A 14,766-nucleotide genomic window follows, 5' to 3' on the forward strand; every position below is an offset into this window, starting at 1 on the left:
TCATGCTTCAAACTTATTACTAAAAATTGAGCTCGGAGATTTGTTCTCCCGAATATCGTTAAATTTTTTAGAACTGCGTGAACTTTCAATATATTTTTACTCAACTCCTGATATACGAAATGATTTACACACGGAGAGACCGGCCGGGGCAAATCTAAGAAAATCTTGGTTAATTTAACTCAAAGTATGGGTTAATTTTTTACACAGCTATTTTTCAACAATCGATTGTTGATTTTGTTAACCCGAAATTGCTGACCACCAGTAACTAAAATTAACTAAAAAAACTAACTTAATCCACCTATGTGGTTGGTGCCTTCCTCACTCTTTTCCAACAATGGGTGATATGTAATATGATGGATTTGGACACAAATATGATCCAAAAAATCACACATATCAGTCATGGGCTCATAAGTGGTCAGAACTCGAGGCAGGGTTGCCAGATCTTCAATGTTGTGGACTCGTTGGAAAGGTATCTCGATTACCTAATCAACGATGGGTCGGATGATGGATTCGGACATTTAAGTTCTTTTGATTACCTAACCAACGATGGGTCGGATGATGGATCCGGACATTGTTTACATACATTTAAGTGAGATCCGGCTTCTAAAAAGTACATAAATATCACTTAAGTGGTCAGAACTCGAGACAGGGTTGCCAGATCTTCAATGTTGTAGATTCATTGGAAAGTTCTTTTGATTACCTAACCAACGATGGGTCGGATAATGGATCCGGACATTGTTTACATACATTAAAGTGAGATCCGGCTACAAAAAAAAGTACATAAATATCACTTAAGTGGTCATAACTCGAGACAGGGTTGCCAGATCTTCAATGTTGTGGACTCGTTGGAAAGGTCTTTTGATTACCTAGCCAACGATGGGTTGGATGATGGATCCGGACATTGTTTACATACATTTAAGTGAGATCCGGCTACAAAAAAGTACATAAATATCACTTAAGTGGTCAGAACTCGAGACAGGGTTGCCAGATCTTCAATGTTTAAGACTCGTTGGAAAGGTCTTTTAATTACCTAACCAACGATGGGTCGGATGATGGATCCGGACATGGTTTACATACATTTAAGTGAGATCCGGCTACAAAAAAGTACATAAATATCACTTAAGTGGTCAGAACTCGAGACAGGGTTGCCAGATCTTCAATGTTTTGGACTCGTTGGAAAGGTCTTTCAATTACCTAACCAACGATGGGTCGGATGATGGATCCGGACATAGTTTACATACATTTAAGTGAGATCCGGCTTCTAAAAAGTACATAAATATCACTTAAGTGGTTATAACTCGAGGCAGGGTTGCCAGATCTTCAATGTTGTAGATTCGTTGGAAAGGTCTTTTGATTACCTAACCAACGATGGGTCGGATGATGGATCCGGACATTGTTTACATACATTTAAATGAGATCCGGCTACAAAAAAGTACACAAATATCACTTAAGTGGTTATAACTCGAGACAGGGTTGCCAGATCTTCAATCTTGTGGTTTCGTTGGAAAGATCTTTCAATTACCTAAATAACGATGTATAACATGATGATGTTTGGTTCAGTTTACTGCCGTTTATTCATCTTCCGAAAATATGCGAAAACACATTTTTATACATAACTTTTGAACTACTTATCGAAACTTCAAACAATTCAATAGCACCGTATGGGACCCTAAACCAAGTCGAATGCGACTGGTTTGGTCAAAATCGGTTCAGCCAGTGCTGAGAAAACTGAGTGACATTATTGGTCACATACACACACACATACACACACACATACCCACACACATACCCACACACATACACACACACATACACACACACATACACACAGACATTTGTTCAGTTTTCGATTCTGAGTCGATATGTATACATCAAGGTGGGTTTTCGAGCTTTTAATAAAAAGTTCAATTTTAGAGCAGGATTATAGCCTTACCTCAGTGAGGAAGGCAAAATAGTTGAAATTGCATTTTTTGTTGGTCAAATGGCCGAAAAAATTCTAGCAATCGACTGCTAGAATTTTTTTTTCAGAAAATTATCTAAAAATTTCTTGTTTTCAGCTGAAATATTGTGGAATATTCTGTGAAAAACTGGCTGAAACATATTTTTCAACAATTTTTTTCGTTGTATCAACCGAAATATTTTTGTATGCAGCAAATTATTAGTGGTTTATAACAAAACATTTCTTAATTAGACATAATTTATGTAAGTGTTGATATATATTTTCTATAATTATCTAACGATATAGGCTGGGCCGATTTTCTAGCTATATTTTAACGAATGTCTTACTTGTATACTGAAAAATATTCGTACATGTAGTCAATAATTAGCTGTTGTTAGCAATATTTTTATTGAATTTATAGTGAATTTTATAACAATTAATGCTGAGTTTTTTTTTATTTTCGCATTAATTCTGCCTAAAAATTTAACGTTTTGTACTAATTTATTTTTTTTTGCATTAAGTTGTTAAATTACTGTTAAAAAGCATCAAAACATTTTTTTCCAACTGTTGTAATAAAACATGTAAAGTTTGACTAATTTTTAAAAAAATTACATTGCAATAATCTAAAAAAATATAAAAAAACATATTACAAAATTCTCGTGAATTCCTTAAAAATAGAAACCGAGCAAAATTTTTACCAAGTTTCAAGCTTATATTTTTATTATGTTGTATGAAATTAGGTGTTGTATTCACTTACCATCACTGTTAAATCATCCGATAAATCATCATCATCTACAACGGTCTCAGGACACAGAATTTTCACCAAAGTGAACCTTTTGCTGCAAATAGACATTTGGAATTTATTATTAATTTAATACCAAATTCTTCATTTCGGCTATAAACAGAAAAAGGAACGTAAATAAATGTAATTATAATGAGGAAAGAAGAAATATCAATAGTGCTACTTACCAAGCTTGCATTAATTTAACAATAACTTTTGGCAACACACTTTCACTGCATTTGATTCAATTTATACAACGTACTCCGATTCCTGAAAAAAAAATATTTTGAGTTTAACTTACCGGTTTATTGAGCACTTGTATTGCAACAAAACTTTCAAGATAATAATTATCTTATTTTATATCTATATATATAAAAAATTTCAATGGTTTTGTTCGAACGCGCATCAGTTCAATACGGAGGGTCGGATCGAGGTACTCTTTGCTGCGTTGGGTTCGTATAAGTCCAAGGAAGGTTCTTACGCCAAAAAGTGACAACTTTGGCCACTCTGGAACCGATTCCGGAAAATCTGCAGATTGTATGGGAAAAGCTGCGTAAAATCAAATTTTGATCACAGGAGGCTGAATTAGCAAACAAGCAAGAAACGTCAGGAAACCAAAAATGGGCAGAACGAAGTATGCCGGGAAGAGCTTGTATTTTTTATAATTTATTTTTTGATATTTTACTTCATCTCTATTTTCTATGTTATTTTATAATTGATGATTCCGAAAAAAATAATGGTTCATTAAGATTTTATCACGTGAAGCTTTTAAATGATTCAGTTTTCTAATAAGAATCACATTAGATAAATTATTGTGCAAAAATAAACCCATAATTACTTGGATTAACCAACATTTTGTTAAATTTGCCCGGGCGTTAAGAGTTGGCCCGCATCTCCCTTCTACTGCCGTCTCTTTCCATCAAACATTCTTATAACGTGTTCAACTCACTCGCATTAGAGGTCCTCATGGCGAAGGTCGTCCTCTTGCTCTTCATAGTTTATCACCTGCAAAGAAATCATCAACAAACCTACTCACCAATTCCACCTCCCCAGTTTCATCACTTTGATTTGCCACTTAGTGTAATTTTCACCTTTCACATCCTCTCACTTCATAATTAACAACACAAACTCACGTAAACAAACCCAAGTTCGTCTTTTAAATATTCAACCAAATGTAAATTATATTCAACCAACAAAATTTTTGATTTTCCTAAAACCAAAGCTAACAGTCGAGCACGTTCAATCGAGTTCGGGAAATCTGTTGGCTTTTTGCCTTTAGCATTTTCAACAAACAGGTTTTCAAATTATTACTAAATTTTGGTTAATTTAACTGAAAATTGGCATTGACAAGTACGTTTTTGTTAAAATTTACAAAAGTAAAATCAACAATTTTAATTGTTAAAATTTCTGGGCACAGTCTCTCCGTGCATCAATGTTAGACTATTTAAACAATCAAACTGTTTCAGGATTGACTTGGCAAATGCAAATGTGCTTCCGACAGTAAGATTTGTTTGCCCTAGGAGAAATTTTCACAAGTGCCACGCAGTGTATGTCAACCGGGGTCTCTGAGCATCGAAGAAATCGACACCCCGTCAAACATTTTGCAAATTGCTTCCGCGACGCCCGCCCTTCGTCGTCATTTTTCGTCAGCTCATTGTCGGATTTATTCACCGCAGGAGCCTCGTGTTCATTGTTGGCATCAATTTTCATCCTCCAGAAAAAATAAACCTCCCCAAAATAACAATTTGAAAATCTGGAGGGGAATCTTTGGTTCATCGACTCCGCCGACGAGAAGCCATTTCCGCCACAAAGTATCGTATTTACATTTCAAATATTCTCCATCAATTTGCAGATGGATGGAAAAAGTGGCTCGACTCGTCTTCACAGCAAGGATCACGCCTCCCTGAAGAATTGGAGGTCCTTTTCAATCACTCCCACAATGGACCAGCCAACGACGGGCCTGGAGGGGTGTGTTGGTATCTATTTTTCACTCTTCCCCGAGAGGGGGCATTGTGCAAACATGATTCCGTGGCATAATATTTATAAAGTCCCGACTTTGGTGGCTGGCTGGCGCGAAGAGTAATGCCCTCTGGGCTTCGAGGCGCGAACTCCGCAGCAGAGAGTGAGTGAAAGCCGGAAATATGGAAACAAGACCGGAAGATCCGAAGGAGACTGGGGCAGGGAGGTTGTAAGGGTGTGGATTGTAGTGTTTTCCTGAAATTATGTCTTGAAATGAAAGTGTGAGCTTTTCAGCACTGAATTGAATTTCTGAATTGAATTTCTTCGTCAACTCTATTGCAATTTCTACATGTCTCCCCTAGTCACACCTCTGATCTTTCAACCCACTCTTCTCCCACTAACCTTCCCCACAGGGCATTGTCGGATTGTGGCCGTGTCGCAGACCTTGTTTCCTGAGACCGCAGAATTCTCCACAACACCCCGAGACGACGGCCAACTTCTTCCACGTGGCTTCGTAATCACGGTTTGAAGAACTCGTTGACAAAATGGCTTTGCTTGTCTTCTTCCAGAGTGGCAGGAGGTCGCAAAAGTGGAAGAGCAAGACAATGGACCCAGACGAACCACCATCACCATTTCCGGGAGCGAGGCGGCTTAATTTGAAACCAATGTATCGTACCGGTTGAGGGTGCGTTCAGTCGTGAAAATTCAAACAGTTCAAAACGCTGGAAGGCACTTTTCTTTCTTTGGTTCGCTGTCGCAGTGTTGCCAGACTTTAAAATGAGTACCGATTTGCACGCACTACCGGCGAAGAACTTTGTTGCCAACGCAGAAGGAAGTCGACTTGAACGGGGGTGAACGGGATGTTTGGGTGGCTCGCACACGTGCCGGCACTTTTAAAAAACATGAAAAGGGGGAAAGTTTGAGCTTCCCGCGGGGAGGTTGGAGAATGGCCCAAAGCCACACCGGTAATGCAGTTTTTATGAATACTTCCCATCCACCCCCCCCCCCCCGCCCCTATTGTGTGGGAGAGTCGAATTTGTCGGTTTCTGTCGGAAAACGAATGGATCATTTCAGACTTGGGTGGTGAGGGGGGAAGAGAGTTCAAGAGAAGAAGTTTGCTTCCTTAAACACTATACCGACTACCGAACGGCGACATCGTCGTGGTCTTGAGGAACATGCTTTCGATGGCTCCACGTGGGAAATGACTTTCACGTTGAGGGGACTCAAGAGGTTTCGGATGGCTTACAGGAGGAACGACGAAAAACGCGTGCGTACAGTCAAAGCGGTTGAAAAAGACTTTTATTATTATAAACAGACAGTGACAGCTAGAGGAGCACGTCACTCAGGTCTGGCGCAGTAGCGCAGCAAAAAGAGGGGGCAGTGGTTGTTATCTCAACAGGGACTGCGGGAGAATCCCGCAAATTAGCGCTAAATTAGCGACTCCGAAACGCAACGCACCGCGCCCGAAACCAACCTGCAAATGTTACACTCAAACGGCTTATCCTTGGAGTGATGCATCTGAATGTGCTGCTTCAGCTGGCACGAGAACTTGAACACCTGAGTTGAAAAAGAATAACGTTAGTGAACCTCGCCTAGTCAGCCAGAGCTACATGAAGAAGTTACCTTCGCGCACAGTTTGCACTTTTTGTCGCTGTCGTCCGTGAGTATCTTCTTGGCGGACTGCGTCTCCTGCTTGGTGACCTTCATCCGCTCGATGTGCGTCTTGAGATGCTCGATCAGCTGGTCCTCGCGCTGGAAGGTGGCCGCGCAGACGACACACTTGTTTCTCTTTGGTGGACCAACGCCCTCGCCGGACTGTTTGTCACCGGCTTCGCTGCCGACGCCGCCACGATTCACCGGCATCAGCCCGACTACGGCCGGACTCATCTCGTCCGGTTTGGCGAGTTCCTCCGCGTTGAAGCTTTCGTCCTCGAGCAGCTGAATCGACGGATCATCCTCGGCGGACACGCGCTCCTCTTCCAGATGGGTCAGCTCGTGCCGCTTGAGGTTCAGCTTGTGCACGAAACTGTAGTGGCACTTGCCACACTCGTACGGTTTGCCCGGCTGATGATGTAGGGCCGTGTGCTGCTGCAGCTGGCTGCGGAACGTAAACACCTTCTGGCAGAGGTGACACTTGTGGTGCTCGCCCGAACGAACCCAGGACCGTTTCTTCTTGGCCGGGGGCGTTTCTTCATCCGGCTGGAGCGGGTCGGTCGCCGGTCGGACTCGATGACCCTTCAAATGCTGGTAGTAAGTGTGTAGACCCTAGCTCCCACGGGTCAGGACTCCAAGCGTGGCCGAGATGCCACCAGACTGGATGACTGCTGAACAGGGACTGATGCCGTGCTGCCGTGCGCTGACAGCTGTGTGTGTAGACGTGCGGAGACAGGGGGTTGATGCCCGTGCACGCATATTGCGAACCATAGACAGGGGGGCGCTATACGGGCCCACACATCTCCCCCCTTCTCTAGAAAAAAATACAGCAACGCTGGTGTTTCTCATTTGAGGGCACCTTCCTGCTGAAAACTGACATGCACCTTCCTCTAAGCTTTAGATTCGGGACAAGGATATAATATTCTAATCATTGTGGAGACGCTAAATTGTTGCCGACACCCTTGCAGCCACCACGATGAACACGCCTCGACGATTTCGATTATTATCGATTATCCTTATTTTTGATGTATTTCCCAACACATGTTTACAAAACCATTTCTTTCTTCTCTCTTTCTTCCACTTGTTCGCTATGGGACCATCCATATTTGTACCTCCCCACTTTTTCTACTTTAACTCTTTCCTTACCTTTACCAGGCATGAGCCAGCGAGTGTTCACCAGTCGTTGCGGCCTTTCAGTGAGATCACAAGCCAGAAAGGCCTTTCAGTGAGAGATCACAAGCCGTTGATGTCTTCCGTTGAGCTCACAAGCCAGACAGGCCTTTCAGTGAGTGTTCACCAGTCGTTGTGGCCTATTCAGTGAGTTCACAAGCCGGAAGCGCCTTTCAGTGAGAGATCACAAGCCGTTGCTGAATCGTTGCGGCCTATTCAGTGAGTTCACAAGCCGGAAGGGCCTTTCAGTGAGAGCTCACAAGCCGTTGCTGAATCGTTGCGGCCTATTCAGTGAGTTCACAAGCCGGAAGGGCCTTTCAGTGAGAGCTCACAAGCCGTTGTTGAAGTCGTTGCGGCCTATTCAGTGAGTTCACAAGCCGGAAGGGCCTTTCAGTGAGCGCTCACAAGCCGTTGTAGAATCGTTGCGGCCTATTCAGTGAGTTCACAAGCCGGAAGGGCCTTTCAGTGAGAGCTCACAAGCCGTTGCTGAATCGTTGCGGCCTATTCAGTGAGTTCACAAGCCGGAAGGGCCTTTCAGTGAGAGCTCACAAGCCGTTGTTGAAGTCGTTGCGGCCTATTCAGTGAGTTCACAAGCCGGAAGGGCCTTTCAGTGAGAGCTCACAAGCCGTTGTAGAATCGTTGCGGCCTATTCAGTGAGTTCACAAGCCGGAAGGGCCTTTCAGTGAGAGCTCACAAGCCGTTGCTGAATCGTTGCGGCCTATTCAGTGAGTTCACAAGCCGGAAGGGCCTTTCAGTGAGAGCTCACAAGCCGTTGCTGAATCGTTGCGGCCTATTCAGTGAGTTCACAAGCCGGAAGGGCCTTTCAGTGAGAGCTCACAAGCCGTTGTTGAAGCCGTTGCGGCCTATTCAGTGAGTTCACAAGCCGGAAGGGCCTTTCAGTGAGAGCTCACAAGCCGTTGTAGAATCGTTGCGGCCTATTCAGTGAGTTCACAAGCCGGAAGGGCCTTTCAGTGAGAGCTCACAAGCCGTTGTTGAAGTCGTTGCGGCCTATTCAGTGAGTTCACAAGCCGGAAGGGCCTTTCAGTGAGAGCTCACAAGCCGTTGTAGAATCGTTGCGGCCTATTCAGTGAGTTCACAAGCCGGAAGGGCCTTTCAGTGAGAGCTCACAAGCCGTTGCTGAATCGTTGCGGCCTATTCAGTGAGTTCACAAGCCGGAAGGGCCTTTCAGTGAGAGCTCACAAGCCGTTGTTGAAGCCGTTGCGGCCTATTCAGTGAGTTCACAAGCCGGAAGGGCCTTTCAGTGAGAGCTCACAAGCCGTTGCTGAATCGTTGCGGCCTATTCAGTGAGTTCACAAGCCGGAAGGGCCTTTCAGTGAGAGCTCACAAGCCGTTGCTATACATGCACTTACAAATCCTTCCCCCACAGGTCTTACTGAAGATATTCACAAGCCAGTCTACGCCAGACATGATAGAACATTCACAAACCTCCTCTTCCATGGGCCTTCCAGTGAAGCCATCTCTACCTCTGGAATGAGTGACATTTACAAGCCATTTCCTTCTTTTCCCCGAAAAAGATAGGAAAAAAAAACAAAAAAACTTCGACCGCTTTTTACACAGCCCACATTCCAATCTTCTGTATTTAGCGGTATTTAGTTACCGAGAGCTTAAATTACTAAGCAGAAGGAACATCTTGTTCTTGATTTTTCCTTAAACTTTAAATTATGGTTACGCACGACCAAACTTTTTCAAAATATGAGCAAAAGTCAATGAAATTACTAAATTGGGACCTGCAGACAAAGTCACAGATATTGTACAGATATTGAAAATCTGGCATCACTTCCAAAAGTGTCAACATAAATTTTCTTTCACTTTCTCGCAGTTCAACTTTTTTTTCAGTCTCCCGCTCTTTTTCTCACCACAGCAAAACAAACCATGCTAATGGTGCAGAAATCAAAAATTTCAGCCAAAAGTCCACGCTCTCCGCGCGACAGGCAAACCAAAATTTCGATTTTGAGCAGCATCCGGCCGATCCTCCTCCACAACCGAAAATCAACTCACCGATTTCCTTTTTTTTTACTTCACTCACCTGTCACTTAACGCGCTTGGCGTGCACCGATAACGCAAAACAAAACACTAGAGCTAAGCGAAAACAAAAAAACGTTCTCCTGGCAGGATCGCCATTGTGTAGACCCTAGCTCCCACGGGTCAGGACTCCAAGCGTGGCCGAGATGCCACCAGACTGGATGACTGCTGAACAGGGACTGATGCCGTGCTGCCGTGCGCTGACAGCTGTGTGTGTAGACGTGCGGAGACAGGGGGTTGATGCCCGTGCACGCATATTGCGAACCATAGACAGGGGGGCGCTATACGGGCCCACACAGTAAGCATCCTCCGAATCCAGTTTCTGCGAAACAAAAAAAAAATCCCGTCAAAATTTCAACGCACAGCGCAACGCCTACCGCGACCAAAACCCCGCCCGTTGCTATGCGTGAGCAATGAAAAACATAAATAGCTGCGCGCGCGCGCTTGGCAACGCCCCCCTTGGTAACGAATCAACAAGCCGAAAAGGTATATACCCGAGTGCACCCCTACCAAACCCCTCATTCCCAAACTGGAGATGGCGGCGTACGGTCGTATTCTACTATTTCTAATTCGCAATTTCTTTTCTCTCTTTCTAGCGCACCGCATGGGTGTCTGGCGGCCCCGACCAGCCTTGGCCTATGACCCGGATGCCGAATCGGGCATCCGGGACGATGACGATGACGATGACCTGGCAGAACTCGCAGTGGCCTATTTCGAGCGGCTCAACGAGACAGACCGCGCGACAGTGGTTCACGAACCGAGATCGCTGGCGGAACTCGCTTTCGCAGCGATCCCGGTTACGGAACCACTCGACGATTGGACCTCTAATCAGGTTTATTATTTCGGACCTGCTGGGGTGATTCTGGAAACGGAATCACTCTCAGATCAAAATTCTTTAACTATTTCGTTCCTAGCAATTCGATCGCGTCTGTGGTGGATCCGGCACTGCCGGGTCCATCATGGGCTTTCCAAATTCCAAATCAAAACTATTTTGACCAACCCGTGGTTGATCCGCCGGAGTCGAATCCAACCTCGGCTATCAAAATTCCTCTTGAAATTGATTTGGACCTACCTGAGGTGGATTCGACTCCGCTGGATCTACCATCGGGAATCGAAATTCTCCCTGAAAACATTATTTTGGCACATCCAGCGGCAATTCCAACCGAGGAATTGTCCGCTAATCCAAATTTCAAAGTTGAAACTTTTGGCAACTGTCAAAGTCTCGGTAACCGTGGTTTACCACGGTTGCTGAGATTGCGATATTCTAAATTTTCAGTATTTTCAAAGTATTTAACTAGTTTTTGCGTTTGTTCGTTGGTTGCTATTCTTTTTATTGTTGAGTCTGTTTGAAAAGTAGTTTAGTAAGATTTTTGGCATATTTTCAAAATTTTGCGTAGCTTTGTAGTTTGTTGTTAGTTTGTTATAGCTGGTTTTATTCTCTTTTATTTTTGTGTTTGTTTTTCCTCAGATGGAAACCTCGCCTCCTATCAGGACTGGAAAACCAAATCTTTTTGGTAACACAGAGGTAATTGTATTAAGTAACACGGTTTGGTAATATTTATTCTAACCTATTTGTTTTACGTTTATCTTCCTCAGATTTGATCGCTGCTTATCGGATTCTTTCGGTCCTCGACGGGAGATTGAAGGACGAGGTTCGGATTGGAGCTGTCGGAGGTGGAGCAGGTGGAGCATGAAGATGAAGTTTTTGTTTTTAATGAATTGTAATTTGCATTTATTGTAATGAAATACATTTTTTGTAAACGAAATACAGTAGTTTTTATTTGGAAAGAATGAAAGAAATTACTTTTTTTTTATTCAAAGATAAACGACTAACACAGAGCATTCTCACTTACGTAAAAACAAAAAAGTTTTAAAAATTTTTTAGCACCTTTAAAAAAGTTATTTTTTTTTTATTTGAGTTTTTTGAACCACTCAAAACCAAAAATTACTGAAATCCAAATTTGTCACGGGTTCTATTTTTTTTCTTTTTTTCTAAACAAGTTTTGCGTAGGGACCTATTAATACACGGTTAAAAAAAATAGAGATTTTTTTATTTAAATTTTTACCATTAAAACTTGATTTGCAAAAAAACACTATTATTATTTGTTTTTTTTTATGTGTTTTAGAGGACATAAAATGCCAACTTTTCAGAAATTTCCAAGGTTGTGCAAATAATCATTGACCGAGTTATGAATTTTTTAATCAATACTGATTTTTTCAAAAAATCGAAATTTTGGTAGCAAAAATTTTTCAACTTCATTTTTCAATGTAAAATCAAATTTGCAATAAAAAAGTACTTTACTGAAATTTTGATAAAGTGCACCGTTTTCAAGTTAAATCCATATTTAGGTGACTTTTTTGAAAATAGTCGAAGTTTTTCATTTTTTTAAACTAGTGCACATGTTTGCCCACTTTTGAAAAAAATATTTTTGAAAAGCTGAGAAAATTCTCTATATTTTGCTTATTCGGTCTTTGTTGATACGACCTTTAGTTGCTGAGATTTTTTTTTTTTTTTGGAGGGTGGTCCAGCCGCACATCGTTGATGTTGAAACCTCTAAACTGGGCCCTCGTGCTGTCACGTCCGTTAGTAGTCTTGTCGTACATTACAACTAGAATCAGATCTGCCAATGAATTAGTACACTTCGACCAAATAAACACTGACGCTGTATGGAACTGACTCTAGAATAAATGCACTGTTGTGTGTTATTCATGAGTCCAACTTATTCAATTATTCATTTAAGTCCAAATATTCATTTGCTAACTACTTTGGAATGAAAATCTAAACTTTAATCTAAAATCCTCTAAACTTAATGTTCAAAACTAAACATTCCTTTAACTGTTGTAGTACTACTTTTATAAAAAAAAAACAATAAAAATTTATGAACTGATATACAAATAGGACAGAATCGCGATTTGAAAAAGAAATGACCATTTACGTCAAAAGATCCGTAGTTCCTCGATTCGCAACAATGGCAGATACAACCATTATCCGAAAACCGTTAGTTCAACAGATCAACGAATTTTGTCCGATATCATTACATTATTGATTGATCGAGACTCTATGAAAATTTTGACATAAAATATGCCTAGTAGTCTACATCAATCAAAGTCTATTGACAGCATTACTCTTTACTCTAGTATAAAAATTGCAATGCTAAGCAACAACAGAATTGTACTATCCTGAAGTCCTAACCTAAAACCCACATTGTGATAGTGAAAAAGTCACAGGAGCAGCGGTGTCTTGTGCAATTGTGATATTTTCACTATCGGAGAACTACCTAGTTCACGAAGACAGCTTATCGGTCAACGCTTAAGCCCTGGGGCTGCGACAAAGCGAGTTCTCGTAGCATGAAGTGGTGTCCACATTGCTTATAAAAAATAATGTATACCCAAATTTTAACTAATTCACTAGGATCAAATCATGCCCCTTGACTGTACAAGGCCCAGGGGACCTTTAGTTGCTGAGATATTGCAATGAAAAGGTTTAAAAACAGGAAAATTGATGTTTTCTAAGTCTCACCCAAACAGCCCACCCTTTTTTCAATGTCGATATCTCAGCAACTAATGGTCCGATTTTCAATGTTGAAATATCAAATATTTGAGAAATTTTCCGATCTTTTCGAAATAGTAGTTTATGCAACAAGTTGGATAAATACGACGAGTGCTGAAAAAATCAAGTTTTGCAACGAGTTCCATACAACATTTTTCGCTATTTCGAAAAACAAGTGAAATTTTAAGTCGAATTTTCATGTATTTTGTCAATAAATCGTTTAAATCAATAAAATGTTGAAAAGTGTTACTTTTCGAAACAAGTGCTGAAAAGTTCAACTTTTCAGCACCCATTTCAATGCTGAAAAGTAGAACTTTTCAGCATTTATTTTGAGAAGTGTTGCTATTCGATTCTGTTATTTTTAGTACAGAAAAGTAGGCTATTTCGTCGTTCAAGAATGACAGGAAAAGTAAGTAGTTTCACAACAGAAGTGCAAATACAATATTTTCAAAATTTTCAAATCAAGACAAACATTTCAAAAGGGTAAAACATTCAATATTACGCATCGAAAAAATGTTGTCTTGTCAATTTATTTTTTTGTATTAAAATGAAAAAAAGTAATCAGAAATGGGTTTTAATCGTGTTTTTTACCGTTGTACATAAACACTTACATAAGGCTTTAGGATCCAATTTAAAAATCAATTCCAGAGTTTTTTTTGAAAAGGTCCTATAAGACAAAAGGTCTTTCATATGTTTATAGGACCTAATAAAAAAGTAGAGAATTTTACATGCAAATTCAAATTTGCAATGGCACATTTTTTATGGTTTACTCTGTTTCAAAATTTTAGAAATGTTCAGGCTTTTTTTAATTTTAAAATACATTGAACGGGATGATACAAATTTGTTCCCCAAGACAAATTACTTGCGATTTTGTAGTAAGGAGACAATGGAACAGTGGGAAATTCACTAATAATGATAATCGAAAAAAAAAATCTAAGTTATTCTCTATGTTTTTGGTAGTTGAAAGATAATCGTAAAATCAGATTTTCTAATACAAAATTTGGAATTCTTAAAATCTAGGGTATATGACCCTATTTTGGACCTAGTACCTATTTTGGACCTATTTTTATTAATCGAGGTAGTTCAGGCTTTTAAAGTACGAATTCACTGAATCCAACCAACAGAAAGTGTAAGCAGGATCGTTTTGTAGCTTACCTCTTCCAAAAATGTTAACATTTTTTATTATTTCCGCTTTTTCAGCCACTTTTTCCAATGCCATTCGTATTTCCTACCATTTTCCTAGCACATAGATTAGGTCCAAAAATTCCAGCCTCGTTGCTTATCAGATCTGGCTCGCGACACTTTGATGATTTTTCCTGTTTTGCACTGACACCAAGCAATTTCGTCCGGTTTCCGAGCCATGTAACTGTTGTTTATTCATTTTTTTGATGTTTTTCATCACTAAACCATTGAAATAACTATTCTATTATCGAAAAAAACTCAATCCAAAATATTTTTTCAAATCAGTCGCGTTGGATCAGTTTTTGGACCTACTTTGCCGTCGGTTTAATGCTATCACCAACACATGCATAACAAGGTGTTGCCAGTTTAATTTATCAATTTATTTCGATATTTCATTGAGATTTAGATGATTGTTAGGACCGATTGCAAAGTATCCCAAAATTTAAACTGATGTTGATTTATTTTTGCCGTAACATCATTATCACCAAT

At 40.7% G+C, this 14,766-nt stretch overlaps 2 protein-coding genes across 2 annotated transcripts; one reads left to right on the forward strand and one right to left on the reverse strand.

Moving 5' to 3' along the window:
• Positions 1-6,107: 6,107 nt before the first annotated feature.
• Positions 6,108-10,067, reverse strand: LOC6053201 (zinc finger protein 90 homolog). Its single transcript, XM_038250421.1, has 5 exons — positions 10,056-10,067; positions 9,923-10,003; positions 9,848-9,867; positions 6,303-6,933; positions 6,108-6,236 (listed from the first exon to the last, which is right to left on the reverse strand). Exons 1-5 carry the CDS (start codon positions 10,065-10,067, stop codon positions 6,108-6,110), a joined length of 873 nt encoding a protein of 290 aa, XP_038106349.1.
• Positions 10,068-10,080: 13 nt separating this feature from the next.
• On the forward strand, positions 10,081-11,311 carry LOC119766054. Its single transcript, XM_038250422.1, has 4 exons — positions 10,081-10,096; positions 10,142-10,377; positions 11,014-11,070; positions 11,142-11,311. The coding sequence occupies exons 1-4, from the start codon at positions 10,081-10,083 to the stop codon at positions 11,145-11,147; spliced, it is 315 nt and encodes a 104-aa protein (XP_038106350.1). The 3' UTR covers positions 11,148-11,311.
• The last annotated feature ends 3,455 nt before the right edge of the window (positions 11,312-14,766 follow it).

The sequence above is a fragment of the Culex quinquefasciatus genome, chromosome 2 (assembly GCF_015732765.1).
Source record: "Culex quinquefasciatus strain JHB chromosome 2, VPISU_Cqui_1.0_pri_paternal, whole genome shotgun sequence".
Taxonomy (NCBI): domain Eukaryota; kingdom Metazoa; phylum Arthropoda; class Insecta; order Diptera; family Culicidae; genus Culex; species Culex quinquefasciatus.